The 22,513-nt window shown below is 36.3% G+C and overlaps 1 protein-coding gene across 1 annotated transcript in view; it reads left to right on the plus strand.

Moving 5' to 3' along the window:
- The window catches only part of CPD (carboxypeptidase D), a 65,400-nt gene that overhangs the window by 17,060 nt on the left and 25,827 nt on the right, over positions 1-22,513 (plus strand). Inside the window, exons 3-8 of the mRNA XM_023653175.2 lie at positions 9,171-9,313; positions 9,993-10,162; positions 11,238-11,584; positions 12,046-12,237; positions 13,869-14,036; positions 18,727-18,836. Coding sequence (XP_023508943.2) covers positions 9,171-9,313; positions 9,993-10,162; positions 11,238-11,584; positions 12,046-12,237; positions 13,869-14,036; positions 18,727-18,836 — 1,130 coding nt within the window. The remainder of the gene's footprint in view (positions 1-9,170; positions 9,314-9,992; positions 10,163-11,237; positions 11,585-12,045; positions 12,238-13,868; positions 14,037-18,726; positions 18,837-22,513) is intronic.

Consider the following 22,513-nt stretch of genomic DNA (forward strand, 5'->3'; position numbering starts at 1 on the left):
TGTGTACTCGAAAATAATGTGTATTCTGCCATTGTTGGTGGGATGTATTGTAAATGTCATTTAGATCTGGTTAGTTGATGGTGTTTTTGAATTCTTCTCTATCCTTTGCTGATTTTCTGTCTGCTTGTTCTGCTGATTAGTGAGAGGAATGTTGAAGTCTACAGCTATTCCTGTGGCTTTGTCTGTCTTTCCTTTTAGTACTTTCAGTTTTTGTTTCATGCATTTTGAAGTTCTGTTGTTAGGTGCCACATTTAGGATTGTTATGTCGTCTTGGTGAATTAACCCTTTTATCATTATGTAATATCCGTCTTTATCCCTTGTACTTTTCCTTGCTCTGAAGTCTACTTTATCTGATACTGATATAGCCACTCCATCTTTCTTTTAGTTTGTGTTTGTGTAGTATATCTTTTTTTATTCTTATGAGTTTCTTGTAGACAGTATATAGTTGGGTCTTGTTTTTTAACTCTGTTTGACAATTTCTTTTAGTTGGTGTGTTTGCACCACTTACATTGAATACAATTATTGATATGTTTGGATTTAGATCTACTTTTTTATTAGTTTTCTGTTTGTCCGTCTGTTTTTTATTCCGTTGCTTCCTCTTTCCTGCCTTCTATTGGATTGTTTGAATGTTTAGTATTTCATTTTATGTAGTAGTATTTTTTTTACTATATCTCTTTGTAAAGTTTGTTTGGCTGTTTGCCCTAGGAATTACAATTTACATACTTAATTTTTCACGTTTCCACCTAGAATTAATATTTTACCACTTCAAGGGGAATGTACAGATCTTACCACCACACCCTTTCTCGCCCCCATTTTATGTTGTAGTTGTCGTATGTGTTATACACATATGCATTGAAAACCTCACTAGACAGTGTTATAATTTTTGTTTTCAACTGTCATACGTATTTTAAAGAATGTAAGAGGAGAAAAATAGCTTATTATATATACCTGGATATTTACCATTTCTTTTTTTTTTTTCATTCCTGAACTTCCAAGTTTGTCTCTGGTATCATGTCTCTTCTGCCTAAAGAACTTTCTTTAGCATTTCTTTTAAAGCAGGTCTGCTTGTGATGAATTCTTTTAGTTGTCCTTAACTGAGAATGTCTGTTTTTTCCTGAAGGATATTTTCACTGAATATAAAACTCTGTGTTCTGGATTGATAATTCTTTTTTAAAACAAAATTTTTTTTAACTTTTTGTGCCATTGCCTTCTGGCCTTCATGGCTTTCTGATGAGAAATTCACAGTCATTTGAATTGTTGTTCCCGTATATAAGCGTGTCATTTCTCTCTGATTACTTTCAAGGTTTTTTCCTTTGTCTTTGGTTTTCAGCGGTTTGATTATGAAGTGTCTAGGCATGAATTTCTTTAAGTTTATCCTGTTTGGGATTTGCTGAGCTTCTTGAAATGTAAGTTTATGTCTTTTGCCAAATTTGGGAAGTTTTCAGCCATTATTTTCTTCAACATTTTTTTTTCAGCATGGCAATCTTTTCCCTCTTCTTCTGAGACTCTAATGACAAGATTGCTAGACCTTTTAGTATCATCCCTAAAACTCTGTTCTTTTTTTTTTTTTTTTAACTTTTTTTCTCTGTTGTTCAGATTAGGTAATTTCTACTTATCTATTTTCAAGTTAACTCATTGTTTCCCCTGTCATTTCCATTCTTCTGTTGAACTCATCCAGTAAATTTTAAATTTTGGTTATTGTATTTTACACTTCTGAAATTTCCAGTTTGTTCTTTTTTATGCCTTCTGTTTCTTTTATATTATTTCAAGAGTGTTTAATCTTGCTTCCTTAGAGCATGGCTATAATAATTGCTTTAAATTTGATTGCTTTAAGTCTGATAATTCCAGCATCTGGGTCATCTTGGGGTTGGTGTTTATTGCTTATTTATTTCTTGCAAGTTGTTGACATTTTCCTGGTTCTTTGAATGTCAAATAATTTTTGATTATATCCTGGACATTTTGAATCTTATGAGATCTGAGCCTTGTTTAAATCCTGTAAGAAATGGTAATTTTTAATTTTTTTGTTCTAGCAGTGAATGACCTAGTTAGGTTCAGCTGCAAGTTTTGACTCGCCTTCTGTGGGCTGTAATTCCACAGTCAGTTCAATTTTCAAAGCCTTTGCACTGCTTGTTCAGATCTGTCCTGTGTCTGTACCACCCAGGGACCAGTCTGAGACCTGGGCAGTGATCTGGGTAGTTCAGTTCTCAGTGCTTTTGGTATGCCACTTAGGGTCAGACCTACTCTTGTGCAGTCCGGGATTGAGCCCAGGAGTTCATAGAAAACTTTATAGGATCCCTTTCTTGACCTCCCTCCTCTCTACAATCTTACTTATAGTCTCTGCCTTCTGAGGTCTCCCAAAATAGGTGATAAATAAAGACATGAAAGGATATGCAATATCATTAGTTGTCAGGGAAACACAAATTAAGACCACAGTAAGATACAGCTACACACACACTAGGATACTTAAAATTAAAAAGGCTGATCTGTTGCTTGAGCATCTTGTCAGGTGAGGATGCAGAGCAACTGGAACATTCGTACATTGCTGGTGGGAATGTGAAATGGTACAGACACTTTGGAAAACAGTTTGACAATTTCTTGTGCACTCCTAGATGTTTACCCAAAAGACGTGAAAATATATGTCCACACTAATATCTGTGCACAGCTTTATTCATAATCACCATAAACTGAAAACAAGTCAAATACCCATTACATGGTGAATGGAGAAACAAACTGTACTGTATCCATACAATGGAATAGATAGTTAGAAAAAGGAGAATGTATATGTGCAACAATACAAATGAATCTCAAAAGCATTATGCTAAATGAAAGAAGCCTGATATAAAAGGCTATCCACTGTACAATTTCGTTTATGTGACATTCTGGAGAAGGCAAAAATACAGGGAAAGAACTTAGATTAGTAATTGCCCAGGGCCTGGGAGTGGGAGGGAGGGAACTTTCTGGGGTGATGCAAGTGTTCTGTATCTTGGTTGTGGTGGTGGTTATATGACTGTACACTTAAAAGAGATTATATTATATAAGTTATACTACAATAAACCTGAGTTTTAAAAAAGCTATAAAGCAGCATGTTGATTAGAGAGATTATCAAAATTGTTTTGCATCAGTTACTTCATACTTGAGAAAAGGGAATTAAGAAACTCTGTATGCTTGAAAGAAGAATAAAATTTAAAGTATCATGCAAAAAGATTTATCTTGTATATGGTATTTTATATCCTTTTTTATTAATGTGGTAAATATCATGACAGTAAATGTGTGTGACACTTTAAATTGTGACATAGTAGCCCATTTTATCATAATTTGCTAAACTGACTTACTATTTTTGGACATTCAAGTTGTTTTCAGCTTTATTCTCCTTCAATTTAAATAATATAGTCCTCATCCTTGTAGTTATTATCTTAGAATAAATTCCTGGAAAAGGAGTTTCTGTATTAAGCTCATGCCTATTTTAAAGATTTTGTATACATATTACTAAATTGTTACCAGGAATGTTCTATAATCTTTTATATTATTTTCTTAGTCTTTTAAAAAAAATTTTTAAGGTAGTTTTTTGGTCAACAGATATTTTACAATTTTTAGGTAGTTAAATCTATCATTCTTTTCCTTTTATGATTTTAGACTAGTTTGCTGTCATACTTAGAAAGGCTTTCCTCATCCTGAGGGTAAAAAAAATAGTTTTGTGGGCTTCTAGTTTTGTTTATGGTTTCATTTTTATATTAAATTCCGTATGGATTAGAGAGTTTATTTAATATATGAGGTAAAGTCACCTGTATTTTTTGTCACATAGGTAACCAGTTATCTGTGTAACAGTTACTAATTCTTTCCCTATTGGTTTTAAATGTGTCTTTAATCATATTCCAAATGTTTTTGTTTCTGTTACTGTGTTTTCCGTTTTGTTCCATTGGTCTGTTTATTTTGACATCTTAATTGCACTGCTTTAGTAAGTACAGTTTTATAATACCTTTTAATATCTGGCAATGCAGGTCCCTATCAACACTCTTATTTTTTAATGTTTTCTTGGATATTCTCATCTATTTATTTTTCCAACTTCTAGATCATTTTGTCTAGTTCCAATAAAAATATATTTTTCTGCATATTTGTAAGTTAATTTCAGGGAAATTTGATATCTTTATAAGCTTCCTAACTGGAGGCGTGAAATCTACATCCCTCATTAAAATTTTATAATGTTGATTTATATTATGCGTTTTATTACATTTAATCCTATACGTGTTGTGGGTTTTGTTGCTGGGATCTTTTTTTCTGTTATATTTTCTGATTGTTGCTGAAATATAGGAAAGGTATTGATTTTTGTATTGTTTTTACATGGTTATCCTTTTATTTCCAGTATTATTTTACATGGCTTTCTGTTGAATAGGGTCTTATCAAAGGAAAATATGGGGAATGTATGTCAAGACTTAATTAATATTCTGTATTTTCACTAGATTCCACACTGTGAAGCTAATATTAATTCTGTAAAGATGTGTTACAGTTGGGTACACTCTTCACTGTAATATTTCCTCAAATCCATAGGACCTACAAAAAGAGGTTTGTCTCCATGAATCTGACCTTTAGTTTTGGATTGTTCGTAGAGTTCTGTGTTAAAAAAAAAGTCACTATTTATAGTGTGTGATCTCTGGGAAGAGAGGTCACTAAATGTAGTTTTTTCTCTTGGAATTAAATCTTGTTTTTAAAAGATTTCTGTCCTTCCTCCCTACCCTCTACCCTGGGAAGGTATTTTTGTATATGTCATTGATTGGAGCTGACTAGTTACTGTCATATTAAAGTCATATCTAAAAAGCTGGTTAGATAATAATCTAAAATATTATTGTAAACTTGGTTTTCTGGTTGCTCTTAGCTAGTAATTCTTAAATTGCTGTTGAAGTAAAACAATAAGGGACAGACAAAAGAATGCTAGGACTCAAGCCTGGTGATTATAGTGTTGTGAGTAGTCTACTTCACTGCCTTCTGGCATAGTTAAAGTGTGAGTTGGCCATGTTTGCAATTTAATATGGCTATTAGGTTTTACATACACAAAAACCTTAGATTAGCTCACACTTGCATTGCTCTGAAATTGTTATTGTTATGTGTTGTGTTCTGTTTCCTCACCAAGACTCTAAATTCTGAATGAAAGTATGTCTCTTATTTGTAAATCTCTGTAACCTTAGTATAATGTCTTACGTGCAATGGCCATTGTATTGTGACCAATATAGTAGTAAAAATTGGAAAAGATTATTAAATGTCATGTATAATGAATAGCATGTGTATATCCACATGTGTACATACAAGTTAGAGTTTACAAAGATGATCATAGGTCATCAATGACTAAAGATGACTAACATCACTTAATAACTAAATATGACTTGGTAGGGAAATGAAAATCAGCATCTCACTGCTTTCCTCCCAGACCCAAAGTGAGTGCCAAGATGCTGGAGGATAAGAGAAAGCCAAAAGATGGATACCTTGCCTTCTAAGAAAAAAGGTTAGGACCAAGTTACTGGGTTTGCGGTGGTTATAAACCTGCACATATTCTGGGAAGACAAAGTCTCTTTGACATCTCCACATGGATGTTCAATGGGCATCTCAAATTTAATACATTCAAAACAGAAGTCTTGATTTCCTACTGCCCCAACCTACATACTCTCATTCCTTCACCAAATATTTATTGAAGGACTGTTATGTGCCAGGTGCTGTTCTAGTGCTTAGAATAGCCATCAGAGGGCATAACAAGTATCTCTGCCCTTTTGTTGCTTGTAATCTAGCAGGAAGAAACAGTCAGTAAAAAATAAACATAATAGGTAAATTGTTAAGTGCTATAGAAAAAAGACAAAAGTAGAAGAGAGTGAGAGGAATTGTGGGTGCTGGTGGGATGGGCTTGAGAGAGTGATGAGAAGTAAGTAGCAACTTTAAATGGGGAGGTCAGGGTGGGCCTCATTGTCAGGTTGAAATTGGAGCAGAGAGCTGGAGGTGAGGGAGTTAGTCAGGTGGGGATATCTGGGGGACAAGCATTCCAGGAGAACAGAACAGCTAGAGCAAAGACCCGAAGTCAGGAGGTACCTGGTGTATCCAGTGAATAGTAAGGAGGCCAGTGTGGCTGGTACACAGCCAGTGATGAAAGGAGGTTAAAGAGGGAAGCGAGTTGGTGGAGGACAAGTCATGTAGGGCTTTAGGCCACTGAAAAGACTTTGGCTTTTAGTCTGAGTGAAATAAGGAGTCATTGTTAAGAGGAATCATATCTGACTTAGATTTTAACAGAATTACTCTGACATCTCTGTTGAGAAAAGAATATAGAAGGGAAAGGGCAGGAACAGGGACGCCCATTAAGAGTGATTGCGTAAATCCAGGTGGAGAAAGGATGGTGGCTTTTACCAGGGCAACAGCAGTAGAGGTGAGGAGAAATCTCTGGATTCTGGATATATTTTGAAGTTAGAGCTAACATGATGTCCTGATACTTTGCATATGGAATGTGACTCCAAGCCTTTTGGCCTGAGCAACTAGAAGGATGGAAGTGCCATTAACTGCAGGTACAGCAGGTTTGGGGAAGATGAGGATATGTTAAGTTTGTGATATCCAAGTAATAAATGGGCAAAGGACTTAAAAAGACATTTCTTCAAAGAAGATATACAAATAAATGGGCAATAAGCATGTGAGAAGATGCTTAATATCACTAATCGTCAGGGAAATGCAAATCAGAACCACAGTGAGATATCACCTCATGCTCCTTAAGATGGCCACTATCAAAAAAACAGAATAGCAAGTGTTGGTGAGAATGTGGAGAATTTGGAACCTTTTGCATAGATGGTGGGAATATAAATAGTGCAGCCACTATGGAAAACAGTATGGAGCTGCCTCAGAAAGTTAAAAATAGAGCTACCATATGATTCAGCAATCCCATTTGGGTATGTATGCAAAAGAATTGAAAATGGCATCTTAAAAAGATATTTGCACATCCATGCAGTATTATTGTCCACTGCAGCTGCATTCACAATTGCCGAGAAGCAACCCAAATGCCCACTGACAGATGAATAAAGAAAATGCAGTATATACATACAATGGAATATTATTCAGCCCAAAAAAGAAGGAAATCACATCTGATAAAGGACTGTTATCCAAAATATACAAAGAATTCTTAAATAAGAAAACAAAACTTGATTAAAAAATGGGCCAGAGACCTAAACAGGCACCTCACCGAAGAAGATATACAGATGACAAAAATGAAAGGATGTTTCACATCATATGTCATCAGGGAAATACAAATTCAAACGACAAGTTACCACTACACACCTATCAGAATGGCCAAAATCTGGAGCACTGACAACAGCAAATGCTGGATGTGGAGCAACAGGAACTCATCATTGTTGGTGGGAATGCAAAATGGTACAGCCACTTTGGAAGACAGTGTGGTGGCTTCTTACAAACCTAAACGTATTCTTACTATACAATCTAGCAGTTGAGCTCCTTGGTATTACGCAAAGGAGTTGAAAACTTATGTTTTCAAAACACAAAAACCTGCACGCAAATATTTATAGCAGCTTTATTCGTAATTGCCAGAACTTGGAAGCAACCAAGATGTCCTTCAGAAGGTAAATGGATGAATAAACTGTGGTACATCCAGACAATGGCATATTATTTGGCGCTAAAAAGAAATGAGTTATCAAGCCATGAAAAAAAGTGAAGCAACCTTAAATACCTATTACTAAATGAAAGAAACCAATCTGAAAAGGCAATATACTCTATGATTCCAACTATACGTCATTTTGGGAAAGGCAAAATCATATGGAGATAGTAAAAAGATCAGTGGTTGCTAAGAGGGAGGAGGAAGGGGTGAATAGGTGGAGCACAGAGGATTTTCAAGGCGGTGAAACTACTCTGCATGATACTATAGTGGTGGAAAAATGCCATTATACATTTGTCAAAACCCATAGATTGTTCAACACTAGGAGTGAACCCTAATGTAAACTATGGACTTTGGGTGGTAATGGTGTATCCATGTAGGTTCATCACTTGTAATAAATGTGCCATACTTGGTGGGGGATAGTGATAAGGGTGAAGCTGTGCATGTGTCGGGGCAGGGACTATATGGGAAATTTCTGTTCCTTCTACTCAATTTTGCTGTGAACCTGAAAAATAAAGTCCGTTACAAAAAACTCAAAGGGCTGGCTTGGTGGTGCAGCAGTTAAGTTTGCACATTCCACTTTGGCGGCCCGGGGCTCACTGGTTCTGATCTCGGGTGTGGACCTATGCACTATTTGTGAAGCCATGCTGTGGCAGGTGTCCCACATAAAAAAGAGGACGACGGGCATGGATGTTAGCTCAGGGCCAGTCTTCCTCAGCAAAAAGAGGAGGATTGGCAGCAATTAGCTCAGGGCTAATCTTCCTCAAAAAAAAAAAAAAAGAATTAAAAAAAAAATCAAGTGACAGGAATGATAAGATAGTAGGCTTTCTACAGAATGAGTGTGTGGACTTAAATAGATGTGGAAGTGGTAAAGGTGGTTGACTATGGATACTTATATCTCTTTTTCTTCCCTCTTCTATTAAACACATTTTCAAAGAGTTTTGTTGTGTCTTTTATTTTTTTCCCCTGATTTGTGTAGCTGTATGGCCCTAGATACAGTCTTTCTTTTTTCTCTTGCCACCTTCTTGATAAAGGGGAAGACAGTTAGAATAGTAGGCATTTAATAATGCTTTGGCATGAATATCCTTCACAACTTTAAGATCCTGTGTACCCTTCATGCTCATTCTGTCAAAAATCTTAACCTCTCTGTGCCTCACTTCTCACATCTGTAAAATGGGTGAAGTAGCAACATCTACTTCATACACTTTTTACAAAGAGGAAGTGTTAATATGCATAAAGCTTGTAGAAGAGATCTGGCGTATGGTAAACACTCAAATGTAGAGCTGTTATCGTGATTGCTAATGTTATTAACTGATGTATTCATGCTCTTCATAACTGTTCATCCTATCAAATATATTTCCTTTATGTGTGTTCCTTTTCAATGTATATTCCTTTAACTTCCCTTCATAGTCTCCTCTATAATTCAAGAAACTTCTCCAATTTCAAACAATTTAATGAAAACAAAATGTATACATGCAGAGATAGCTGATTTAATTTCTTTGGTCTTTTTGAGAATAAGCTTATTTTTTCCTTCATGTTACAGGTGGTATGCAAGATTACAATTATGTATGGGCCAACTGTTTTGAGATCACATTAGAACTGTCTTGTTGCAAGTACCCACCTGCCTCACAGCTTCGACAAGAATGGGAGAACAATCGTGAGTCATTGATCACGTTGATTGAAAAGGTAAAACTTGCTGACTGGAAGGTTGGGGCATGGAAATAGTGGATTAAATATGGGAATTTCAGATGCATATGAATAGCAATCTATACTAGATACCCTTTACTTATCTGTTTTTGTTATTTAAGGTTGTAGATTATCTTTACAAATTATTATAACAGAATCTATTAGAACATATTCTAGGTGTGCCTGCCTTGCCCTCCCACTAGCTCTTTTCCTCTGGAGGGCTCCCTTTGACTGTCTTAGAACACTTATAAACTGAAATAATTATCTAAATTTGTACTACCAGGTTCTTACAATGTCATGTGATCATATTTGCTAGAGAGCCTTTACCACTATTTGAACCGTGGACATAAGTTTAATTTAAACATCAGACAGGCTAATATACTATTGGATATATCCAAAATTATTCCTTATATGTTGTTGAGAACATTAGAAGTCTGGCTTTGAGGAGAGGGAATTTCAAAAGCACTAGCCTAGGTTTCAGACACGCATGACTTAAGTTTAAGGACTTAATATTTTTGTCTGTATTTTATTTTAACTTGGAGGGATTGAAAAATGTTTCAGAGAGAAGAGGAATAACCTTATTTTTTAGAAATTCTGGCATCAATGGGGAGAACTTATGCTCTCTTGCCTTTCAAAGCAATGGTCTCTGAGCAGTCTCCTTTGATTCTTGTTTCTTTAGGTCCACATTGGAGTTAAAGGATTTGTTAAAGATTTAGTAACGGGATCTGGCTTGGAGAATGCAACCATCTCAGTGGCTGGCATTAATCATAATATCACAACAGGCAGATTTGGTGATTTCCATAGATTACTTCTTCCTGGAACTTATAACATTACAGCAGCTTTGACTGGGTAAGAATTTAAACTAGACTCTTAAAATATAAAGCCTCTGTTAAGACAGAAATATAGTCTAGGAAATGTTATTTACTATATCTGGCTTTTATTTTTCCTTATTTTCTGATTTTTTTTCCCCTTTTATAAGAGGAAATTCCATTGTGGAGTCTTTTGTCGCATAGTCTGACAGTAAAACTGGATATGAAGCATAATTGTAAAATTGAGAGGAAGGACAGTTTTAAACGCTTGAAAAGACAGTCAGCTGTGTAAAGCATTGCCTCAAGGCTAATTGAATACCAGAGTAGAAGAAACTCTGAGGAAGACATTTTTTTTTTAAAGCTTTTATTTTTCCTTTTTCTCCCAAAGCCCCCCGGTACATAGTTTTGTATTTTTAGTTGTGGGTCCTTCTAGCTGTGGCGTGTGGAATGCCGCCTCAGCGTGGCCTGATGAGCGGTGTCATGTCCGCCTCCAGGACTTGAACCAGTGAAACCCCGGGCCGCTGAAGCGTACCTCTGCGAGCTTAACCACTTGGCCAAGGTGCCAGCCCCTGTAAAAGACATTTTGAAGAGCTGTCTTATCATCAGTTTTCTAATATGTATAAACTGAATGGTTTCCCACTTCGCGTGGAAACCTTTCTGGAAGCTCACTTTGATAAAGATTTAATTGATAACCTTTAATTTGATTTTGAACTTTCCTATTTGGGAAGGTAGTTTGAATGTCAGTTTGATAAGGCACTGCAAAGAATTGGATTATTTATCCCTTCTTTGAGTATTACAGCAATGGTTAGAATTGATTAGTGACCTCCATCTTTCATCGTATTCTCTCCATTGAATGTAATTTTTTGCAAGCATTTTAATGTGTGGAGACTGAGAAAATGATAGGAGAAATAGTTCTTTAAAGACTTCATCTGGAATTCTCTGTGAGATAATATCCTGAAAGTCTTGAATTTACACATTTATCTTCATGTAGTTTGAGTTTTGATAGACTGATAAGTGCAAGAGTATGAAAAGGCTATTGTGCTTTTATCTTGTTACAGCATTTTATCTTTTAATTTAACTCCAAGCCATCTACTTTTTCAAATATTTTTTTTCAGGTATATGCCACTGACTGTTAATAATATAATAGTGAAAGAAGGACCAGCCACAAAGGTGAATTTTTCCCTTCGGCCAACTGTGACTTCAGTAATCTCTGACACAACTGACGTAGTAACAGCTAGCACAGTTGCTATACTTAATATTCCTCCTGGAACACAATCCTCCCACCAGCCAATTCAGCCAAAGGACTTTCACCACCACCATTTCCCTGATATGGAAATCTTCTTGAGAAGGTTTGCCAATGAATATCCTAACATCACCCGGCTTTATTCCTTGGGAAAATCAGTAGAGTCAAGAGAACTTTATGTAATGGAGATATCTGATAATCCAGGTGTCCATGAACCAGGTAATTGGTGTAGTCTTACACATAATTTCAGTAGTGTCTCAGAGCTATGTACTGTATTGCTGTGTTTCATCTAGAAAGGTCACCTATACTATGTATAACTGGAACAAAGAAAATGTAACTAGTTTTTTGCCAGAAAGAAGAAAATCCATTTGATAACCCGTATGAGGCACAGTATTTAATATACTGCATAGATTAGATTCTTTCTGCTAATAGTATTCTTATTTCATATTATATAGCATATATTGTATGTGTGTGTGTGTGAGTATATATATATATGCTTTTAGCCTACTCAGACATACATATTAGTAAGGAAGCTGCTTTATAAGATGCTTTTTCCTGCTTCTTTTTATATCTTTTCTTAAATTTTTGGTTCAGGTTCTTTTTGTATATTGGGGAAAAAAATAGAGTCCATGATAAATGAAAAGGAAAAAAAGTCTTCCATGTAATTATTTTGCTTTCAGGTGAACCAGAGTTTAAGTATATTGGAAATATGCATGGAAATGAAGTGGTTGGAAGAGAATTGCTACTGAACCTCATCGAATACCTTTGTAAGAACTTTGGAACAGACCCTGAAGTAACAGATTTGGTTCAAAGCACTAGAATTCACCTTATGCCATCCATGAATCCTGATGGATATGAAAAGGCCCAGGAAGGTAAAGAATAGCTGTCTATTAATGCTTAACTTTTTTGATTATTGTATGGCATGGTTATTTGGGGATAGTGGAAAATTTGAACTGGTTGTTTCCCTGGAATTTCTTCATATTTTATTCTTAGAATTTATTATTGGTTATAGCTTTTATGTTCTTATAAAATAGGCTAGTTCATCCAACAATTATGTGATGAAGTTTATATTTAATGGAGTTCTCCACATTGGTAATGGCTCTTATTTACTAAAAATAGTATACAATTTTTATAAGTTGTTTCTGTCTTTTTCTTTTGAGGAAGATTAGCCCTGAACTTACTACTGCCAATCCTCCTCTTTTTGCTGAGGAAGACTGGCTCTGAGCTCACATCCATGCCCATCTTCCTCTGCTTTATATGTGGGACACCTACCACAGCATGGTTTTTGCCAAGCGGTGCCATGTCCCCACCTCGGATCTGAACCAGCGATCCCGGGGCCACTGCGAAGCGGAACGTGCAAACTTAACTGCTGTGCCACCGGGCCGGCCCAAGTTGTTTCATTTTAACAGTAATTTTTGTTAAATTATTGTATTGGGAACCTTATAAGTAAAAACTCAAACCAAATATCTTTTGAAGCCAGTGACTCCCAGGTCTACTCCCCATACCTATTCTAAACCTGCTAAGTTACTGACTTCCCATTCTTTTGCCCTCTCTGGACTGGCCCATCTGTCCTGGGGCAATGTAGTAAGGGCTGGGAGAGCAACTTGCTTACACAGGTCACCTTATGCAGAAAGAACACTGGGAGACTGAGAATCGTCTTGTCCTGAACTGTGGTTCCTTCCAGGCAATGATACCAGTGAGTAGAAAAGGTACCACAATATGAATATGCAGCCACATGATTTACTCTCACTGACTGAACACAGAATCAACTAATGAATGACCAGGTTAATCCTCAAATTCTTTCTCTAAGGACCTCATTTTTTGTCGGCCTCACAAATCCCTCCCACATTCCTCCCTTGAGACCTCTCTGAAAGGTGGAGCTACTTACAAGTGAGCCCTCAAGTTTTCTTCATTCACTTGCAATTTTTTCTCATTATACTGACAATAATAGTGTTCCCATCCCTTATTAAAGTGGAATAGGCTTAAGTTGAACCCTTGCTCCTCCATCAGGTTAAACTTTCAACTATGATCTTGGCTAACTTTACCTTTTTGTGATCACTTTAATGTAAGCATACCACAATTTTCTTCTTTTCGTTTGGTCTGTTTCCTTGTGGTGTTTTAGTGACCTGTATACGGGTACAATAGAGTCCCCCTCTGATCACTCACACACATTCAACGTTGTGATCATGTCATTGTATGTGGATTATTGACAATTGAGCAATACTTTAATATAATTTGTACAGTTGGATTTTTTTCTTCTCAAAGTATGACCTGAGGGCAGAAATGAAAGGTTAATGGTTTTACCTCTCTGTTCAAAAGATCTGGAAGAGATACAATTTTTTAATGTACAATGTAAAAAAGGTGTGTTTTAATTGTAGTGTGATTGATCATAGTGAAGCCTGATGTGTTCACACTTAGCACTGAGTTAAGATAGCTGAAGTAGTAGGTGTTAGATTAAAATATAAGTGAAACGTGGCTTAAATCTGACTCCTTTATCATACAGGAGATTCAGTAAGTGTAATTGGCAGAAACAACAGCAACAACTTTGACCTGAACCGAAATTTCCCAGACCAGTTCGTTCAGATCACAGATCCTACCCAACCAGAAACTATCGCTGTAATGAGCTGGATGAAGGCCTATCCGTTTGTACTGTCAGCAAACCTGCATGGAGGTAATAACAACTTGATATTCCACTAATTAATTCTTGTTGAGAGCATTGAAAATCTTGGTGGAATTTTATCTGTTTATAGTCTTAGGCTATCCTATAATGGATATCCTGTTATTGCTTTTATGGCAGACAACAATAAAGGTCTTTTCTCATTACTTTTTAAGCCAATTTCCTGGCTGTTTTCCCCCTTCCTCACTGACACCTCCCCTCCCACTTATTCTCCTGGCTCTCTTTCTCCCTCCCTCCATCCATCCTTCCTTCTCCTTCCTCTCCCTCCCTCTCTCCCTCACTGTCTCGCCCTTTCTCTCCCTCCCTCTCTTTCTCTCTCTCACTTAGTTCTTGAAGTGTTTTATATTTATCCCTCACAAATATTTTTATATTTATGCTTCTCGCTGGGAATTTGGTAACATCCTCTTTGTCATTCATAAAAACGCTAACAGATCCAAATGTTTCATTCTATTTCTAGTTTAATAAACTCTTTTATGTAGGTTTAGATTTTGACATTCTCTTATCTTTTATTGCTATATATATATTATATATATATCTTTTTTTTTTAAAGATTAGCAGCTGAGCTAACAACTGTTGCCAATCTTCTTCATTTTTTTTCTTCTCCCCAAAGACCCCCAGTACATAGTTGTATATTCTAGTTGTGAGTACCTCTGGTTGTGCTATGTGGGACACCACCTCAGCATGGCTTGATGAGCGGTGCCATGTCCGTGCCCAGGATCTGAACCGGAGAAACCCTGGGCCACCGAAGCAGAGCGTGCAAACTTAACCACTTGGCCATGGGGCCGTCCCTATTGCTATATATTTAACTGCAGCACAATGACCTCATTCTCATATAATATCTGAGCTTATACACCTCCATGTAATTCAGCAAGAATTGATCAGTGGAATAGGATGAGAGGTCAAGATTAGAAATCATCACAATGTCCAACTAGGGTTATGTGAATAAGAGTGGAAGTGTCAATACCCTAGAAAACTGAAAACATATGTCTGTGCATAAACTTGTACATGAATGTTCACAGTAGCATTATTCATAATGACCAAAAAGTATAAAGAGTCCAAATATCTATCAACTGATGATTTTGTAAATAAAATGTTGTATACCCATGCAATGGAGTATTATTTGGCCATGAAAAGGAATGAAGGTACTGATGCATGCTACATCATAGATAAACCTTGGAAATGTGCAAAGTGATAGAAGTCAGTCAAAAGAAATCATATATTGTATGATTACATTTTTACAAAGTGTTCAGAATAGATGAATCATAGAGATAGAATGTAGATTACTGGTTGCCTCAGGCTATAGTGGATAGTGGTGAGAGGGAAAGGGGAGTGACTGCTAATGGGTATGGGTTTTTTCTTGGAGTGATAAAATGTTTTGTAATTAGTTAGTAGTGATGGTTGTGCAACCCTGTGAATATACTGAACAACATTGAATTATACACTTTAAGTGGATGAATTGTGTGACGTGAATTATATCTCAATAAAGCTGTTAAAAAAAAAGAGTGAAAGTGTTAGACCCAGGGGCAGTGGGGAAAAAACTTAGTGTCAACATTTGTTGGAATATCCAAAGGAGTATCACAGTTGAGAATTGATGGCATATAGATTAGCCAGCCATTTTAGAACAACAATACACACTTATGGATATCTAGATTTAAGAAATAAATTGAGATTCTCCAAAAATTGCTTTGACAGCTTGCCAGTAGTAGAAAAAAATACTTCTACAGTTGATAATCATGAATGATTCTCCAAGACCCAAATAGGAATTATGAAGTTATAGCCTGATTGGAAAAATAATTTTTTTGTTAGTTTTACATTTGATGTATTTTATACCATGTTTCATAGAAAGTTCTTTTTTTGTTTAAAGATTGGCACCTGAGCTAACATCTGCTGTCAATCTTCTTTTTGTTTTTCTTCCTCTTCTCCCCAAAGCCCTCCAATACCTAGTTGTATTTTGTAGTTGTGGGTCTTTCTAGTTGTGGCATGTGGGATGCCGCCTCAGCATGGCCTGATGAGTGGTGCCATGTCTGCACCCAGGATCCGAACTGTGAAACCCTGGGCCCCCAAAGCAGAGCGTGCAAACTTAACCACTCAGCCACGGGCTGGCCCTGATAGAAAATACTTTATTTTGAGCTTTTAAAAATGTTCTCAGAATACATTGCATGTCACGTTGGGTAAATCTGAAAACTTAGCACTAGTTAAATTTCAGTGAAAATAATTTACAAATTACACATGTGGTATCAAGATCTTGGCATGGTAGGGTACATCTTCAATCATCCAGACATGTTTCTCTCCATGACATATTTTGTTTTCTCCTCTTAAGATCTTTAAATGGGTTTTGAAATCTTGGCAAAGAAATTTAAAAGAGGATTTCTCTGCTGCCAACTTAACAATTCAGAAGGATTTTGAAAGAATATAGAGAAAAATAAGATTTGTTTTTGTAAATTTTGATACTAATTTTTTTATTAAGGTGAAATTCATGTAACAAAATTAACCATGTTAAAGTCAACAATTCAGTGACGTTTAGTGCATTCACAGTGTTGTGCGGTCACCATCTCTTTCTAGTTCCAAAACATTTTCATCTCCCCAAAAGGAAACCCTTTACCCATTAAGCAGTTGCTTCCTATTACCCACCTCCCTTCAAGGCCTGATAACTACCAGTCTGTGTTCTGTGTCTGTGGACTTGCCTATTTTGGATACTTCATAGAAATGAAATTATACAATATGTGACCTTTTGTGTCTATGTTCTTTCATTTAGCGTAATATTTTCAAGGTTCATTCATATTGTAACATGTATTAGTACTTCATTCCTTTTTATGGCCAAATAATATTCCATTGTATGTGAATAATACAATTTGTTTATTCATTTCTGCATTGATGGAAATTTGGGTTGTTTGTGCTTTTTTATTATTATAAATAATATTGCTATGAACATTAGCATACAATGTCTATTCGAGTCACTCATTTTAATTCTTTTGGGTAATTTGATGTTTAGCTTTTTAAGGAACTGCCAAGCTGTTTTCCACGGTACCACTTTACATTTTCACCAACAGTGTACGAGGGTTCCAGTTTCTCCACATTGTCAACAACACTTATTACTTTCCTTTTTTTTATTATAGACATGCTGGTGGGTAAAAAGCAGTATCTCATTGTGGGTTTGATTTTGCATTTCCCTGGTGGCTGATGATATTGAGCATCTTTTTGTATGTTTATTGGCCATTTGTATATCTTCTTTGGAGAAATATCTGTTCAAGTCTTTTGTCCATTTTCAGTTAGGTGTTTTGTCTTTTTGTTGAGTTGTAAGAGTTCTTTATATAGTCTGGATTCTAGACCTTTATCAGATTACTGATTTGTGAATATTTTCTCCCATTCTATAGGTTGTATTTTAACTTTCTTATAATGTTCTTTGATGCACAAAAGTTTTTAGTTTTGATGAAGTCAGATTTATCTACTTTTTTGTTTTGTTGCTCATACTTTTTGTTTTTGGTGCTAATTATTCTTTTAAATAAACTATTTCATAGAAGTATGGTAGGTGTTTTATGACCTTTTTTTTGACATTAGAAAATTAGCCATTTGAAAAACAGTATTGAGTAGAAGTTGATGTTGACGTTTTTCTGTTTGAATTTTTAGATATGGGTCACAAATCCAGTGTGAAATTAAATTTTTTAAAGAACTTCAATTTGTCTAAGAAGGGGCGTTGAAGTATACTTGTTCTTGTTAGAACTATTTTGAGGGATAGGACGAGCATAGTTCTTCATACTTGCTTCTTAAAGAAATTTTTTTTTTATATATGAATGTTTGCTGGTATTTGTTATCACAGGATTACTTCATCTGAATTCAAGTTGAACATGTTTCTTTATTTCTGTGTCCATGAGGTGGCACAATAAAAAAGGGAAAGATGAGTGGCTTAGTAGAGGCAGAATAAATGGACAGACGAACAAATGAAAACAGTGTGTCTAGTAGGAAAATAAGGGATTTGATCCCATGGTGGGGGTGTGGGCATGTGTAGGTCTGGGCTCTTGCCTGAGAAGCACCCTCCCTAGCTGCTTTATGCCCTATGGAGAGCATGAAAGGAGTTGATATCCTTTACATATGTTTTAAAGCGTCACTTTCTTTATGTTAGGTCATGAAAAGTCGTATGGTATAATGCCAATTGACTAATTTCTAATATGAGCATAAGAGAAATTTTTACGATTTTTTTCTGAGTGTAGTTCGGGGCTGGTTCTGCTATCCATACATAAATCATTTAATCTCTTTGTTTTAGATTCCACATCTGCAAATGAGGAGGATGGATTAATTAGACTTAAGAGTCTCGTCTTATTTTAAAATTCCATGACCTTATAAATGTCTGGATTTTAGTGAAAAAGTATCAAAATTTGCTCAATTTTTCTGATCCTAAATATTGTAAAAGTATAATTGTTTAAGCCTTTTATTTCTGGTTTCAGCTCTGACATGTAAATTATACCTATAAGTTCAGGTAAATTCCCAAGACCTTTCCAGTTAAGGTAACCTTTAAGTGCCATGCATAGCTATTTAATATTTTACTTATCCACTTTGATTTATTATTGAGGAAATTAGCCGTGGAAAATTGTATTATTTCTTGTCTCTGACAGTATTGTGAAAAGTTTACTGTAATGATCCATCTTGAAACAGATAACGCGATACATTTTCCTCTTTTCCCTTGTAGGTTCTTTGGTGGTTAACTACCCTTTTGATGATGATGAGCAAGGGGTTGCCACATATAGTAAATCACCAGATGATGCTGTGTTTCAACAAATAGCACTTTCTTATTCCAAGGTAGGCTTGTGCTTAAACATAAAATGCTAAAAAATTAATTCTTTCGTTAAAAAAGTACGTTAAAACAAAGTCCTGCGAGACTCAGGTCAAGTGCGTTCTTCTCAGTTGAGCCTTCCATGGTTCCTTCCAGGCAGCCTTACTGCTTTTTCTCCTCTGTTTCCCCCCTCACTTTTGAACATACTGCATGTCTTTCCCCATTAGCCTTTAAGCCCAGGTAATGTCTTTTCGTCTATAGTTTTTAGCACAGTACCTGGAACATAATAAACTAAACATAATAAACATGCACTAGCATGCTAGTTTATTTCACTTGACAAGTACTTAAGTTATAAACCTAGCAAAGTAGTCTAAGGTGGGAGTTGACAGACTACAGCTCTGGGGCCAAATCCAGCCCACCGCCTATTTTTCTAAATAAACTTTTACTGACCCACTGCCACATCTGTTCTTTTACATTTCATCTAGGTCTGCTTTCTTTTCCAGCATTTGAAAATAAGACAGTGTAATTCACTGTAAGAACATTAAAGAAGAAAAGCACTGCAATCATCTCAGTAGTTGCAGTGAGAGTTCACTAGTTGCAACAGATACTCTCAAGCCTGTAAAGTCTAAAATTTTTACTGTCTGACACTTTACAGAAAAAAATTGCCATTCTCTGACCTACAGTATTTAAGGGTCTGTAGTAAACATGCAGCAAAGGAAAGCACGTAGAAATTTATGAGTTTTCTAAACTTCCTTTAATGAACACACGTTACTTTAACAATCAGAAATGTATGTTTGTGTGTGTATGTGTGAAAATTTAATTTAAAAATTCTTCTTAGAAAACATGTTAAAAGTTGGGGCTAGGGAGCTAGCTTATGAGTTTCTATTTTTGGTCTCACTGCTGTCTCAGGCTGTGACTTTATTGGTATAGATAATGAAGATTATTACTGCAACTCTCTGCTCTCTTGATCACAGCCTTCTGTCATTCCACTTTTCCTACTCCCTCATTCTCTACACGTGGACCTTGAGAGATTCTTCAGGGTTTCTAACAGGGGAGTACATCTATTATTTCACTATAAGGAATAGTTGTCTTCTGTTTGGGCACACCATTTTTAGAGGGATATACATGGAATAATAGAAGAAGAATGGGATTCCTTCTGAATTTTCAAAATAAAAATTAAGTGATGAGATTTTGCTCTTATCCCCATCACATTCTGTGCTCGTTCTTTATAGTGCTGCTTTTCACCCTCATTGTGACTTCTAATTTTTTATCTTCTTTTTATTTTCTTTGACCTTTAACCCTTTTGATTTGTTTTCTACCCAGCTTAGACCCATGGACATAATTTTGAGTGATGCTCTCACTTATACATTAGGATCTTTTATACCCTTTTGACATATCTGCCTTGCCAATGTCCAGTCATCAGTAATTACCACCATCTCTCTTCTCTATCCCAGAAAAGTCACACAGTCATGACAGTTGACTACACTACATATGGATGCTCTCTAACCTCAGCTGAGCCCTCATTCTACCTGGCAATATTTCGTATTTTGCTACTTGACCTCCTTGGCTCATTTCCCACTTAATCCTAGCTTTACTCCTCTTATTTTCAGTAGATCACTTTGCCTTGAACTAAAGTAGAACTTTGAGTAATCTGAGTTCATTCACATTCTGTCTTCTCAATTATTATTTATTTGTGTCTTACCCACATTCTCTTCCATTTCTTGATCCCACCGCATCCTGCCTCCTAAGGAATCTGTGTCTTCATTTCTTCTGTTGTAAATGGGAAAGGTGATAAATAAAATCCTCAGTCTTCACTCACAGCCTCCTCTCTCTTGGCTGTGATCTATCATCATCTATCATGCACCCAAGCCACCTTTGCCCCTGCACAAGGCTTCATGGTGAGGAAAAGCAGACCAAGAAAATCTGTGAAGACAGAAGAAGGGGGCTAATGAAGGTGGGCCTAAAGGTGATTTGGAATGACCACCAAACTTTAAATACACCCTAAATCCTAAACCTAAATCTGAAAATACTAAAAAAGCAACTGGGCAGATGAGAGCACTGGAGCACAGGGAAGAGCTTTCAAAGTACCTACAATTTAAAGCATCTGATGTGATTTAAAGGGTTAGGCACAATTTAAAAGGATAGGTGGTTAAAGGGAAATCTCCCAAACTTAGAGCTTCTGGGGGAGAAAAAAGACAAAAAGAAATGAAGTGCCCTTTGGCAATTGAATAATGAAGGGGAAAAGAAGGAAAAAGGAGAAATATAGAGTTGTCCAAGACAGAGGAAAACCATAAAATCAGAGGACTCACAACTCCACCCTTACACCAAGGCAAACAAACAAACAAACAAAACACATTAAGATACCTCGACTGCTAGACTGATGGAAAAGGGCACCATCAACTAGGAATCATAAGACAGCCCAATATTATGAAAATGAACAAGTGGTAAATAAAATCCATGGAGAACTATTGCAGAAAATCAGGAAATGAAAATTTCACACATATTAGCTGAGAAAACCTTACTACCACCAAAAAACAATCCAGAAGCAGATGAAAACTGTTAAGTCTACACTCTGAACAGAATAATATACCCAAACTCACATTAAGAATATGAGAAACCAGGGGCTGGCCCCGTGGCCGAGTGGTTAAGTTTGCGCACTCTGCTGCAGGCGGCCCAGTGTTTCGCTGGTTCGAATCCTGGGCACGGACATGGCACTGCTCATCAAACCACGCTGAGGCAGCGTCCCACATGCCACAACTAGAAGGACCCACAACGAAGAATACACAACTATGTACTGGGGGGCTTTGGGGAGAAAAAGGAAAAAAATAAAATCTTAAAAAAAAAAAGAATATGAGAAACCACCTAGGCTCTGATATTTAAAAAATAAAAGCAGAAATAGAGGGCTAGTCCTGGTGGCCTAGTGGTTAAGTTTGGTGTGCTCTGCTCCAGCGGCCCGGGTTCTGTTCCCGGGTGCAGACCCTCACCACTCGTCAGTGGCCATGCTGTCGCAGTGGCCCACATACAAAATAGAGGAAGATTGGCAGCACATGTTAGTTGAGGGTGAGTCTTCCTCAGCAAAAAGAATAGAAAAGAGAAGAAAAAGCCAGGAAGAAACGAGGAAGAATTCATAGAACTCAGGAAAGAAATGGAAGAAAAAGACAAAATTATCTCCAAAATGAAGAATAAATTACAAGAGTTAGAGGCCTCGCACTTCCCAGTTTCAAGCTTACTGCAAAGCTACAATAATTAAGACACTGTGATACTCACATAAGGATTAATGAAATAGAATTGAGAGTTCAGAAAATAAACTCTTACATTTATGGTCAATTGATTTTTCCACAGGGGTGCCAAGACAATCCAGTGAGGAAAGAATAATCTTTTCAACAAGTGATCATTGGAAAACTGGATATTCACATGCAAAAGAATGAACTTGGGCCCCTTCCTCATGCTATACCCAAAAACTATTTCAAAATGGATCGTAGACCTAAATGTAGGAGCTAAAACTATAAAACTTTTAGAAAAAAATACAGAAATAAATCTTTGTGACCTTGGGCTAGACAATGGTTTCCTAGATATGACATCAAAAGCACAAGTGACCAAAAAAAATACATGTATTGGACATCATCAGGACTTTTTTACTGCAAAGGATACTGTATTAGTTTCCTACAGCTGCCGTAACAAAGTTCACAAACTGGGTGGCTTA

The sequence above is a fragment of the Equus caballus genome, chromosome 11 (genome assembly GCF_041296265.1).
Source record: "Equus caballus isolate H_3958 breed thoroughbred chromosome 11, TB-T2T, whole genome shotgun sequence".
Classification (NCBI taxonomy): domain Eukaryota; kingdom Metazoa; phylum Chordata; class Mammalia; order Perissodactyla; family Equidae; genus Equus; species Equus caballus.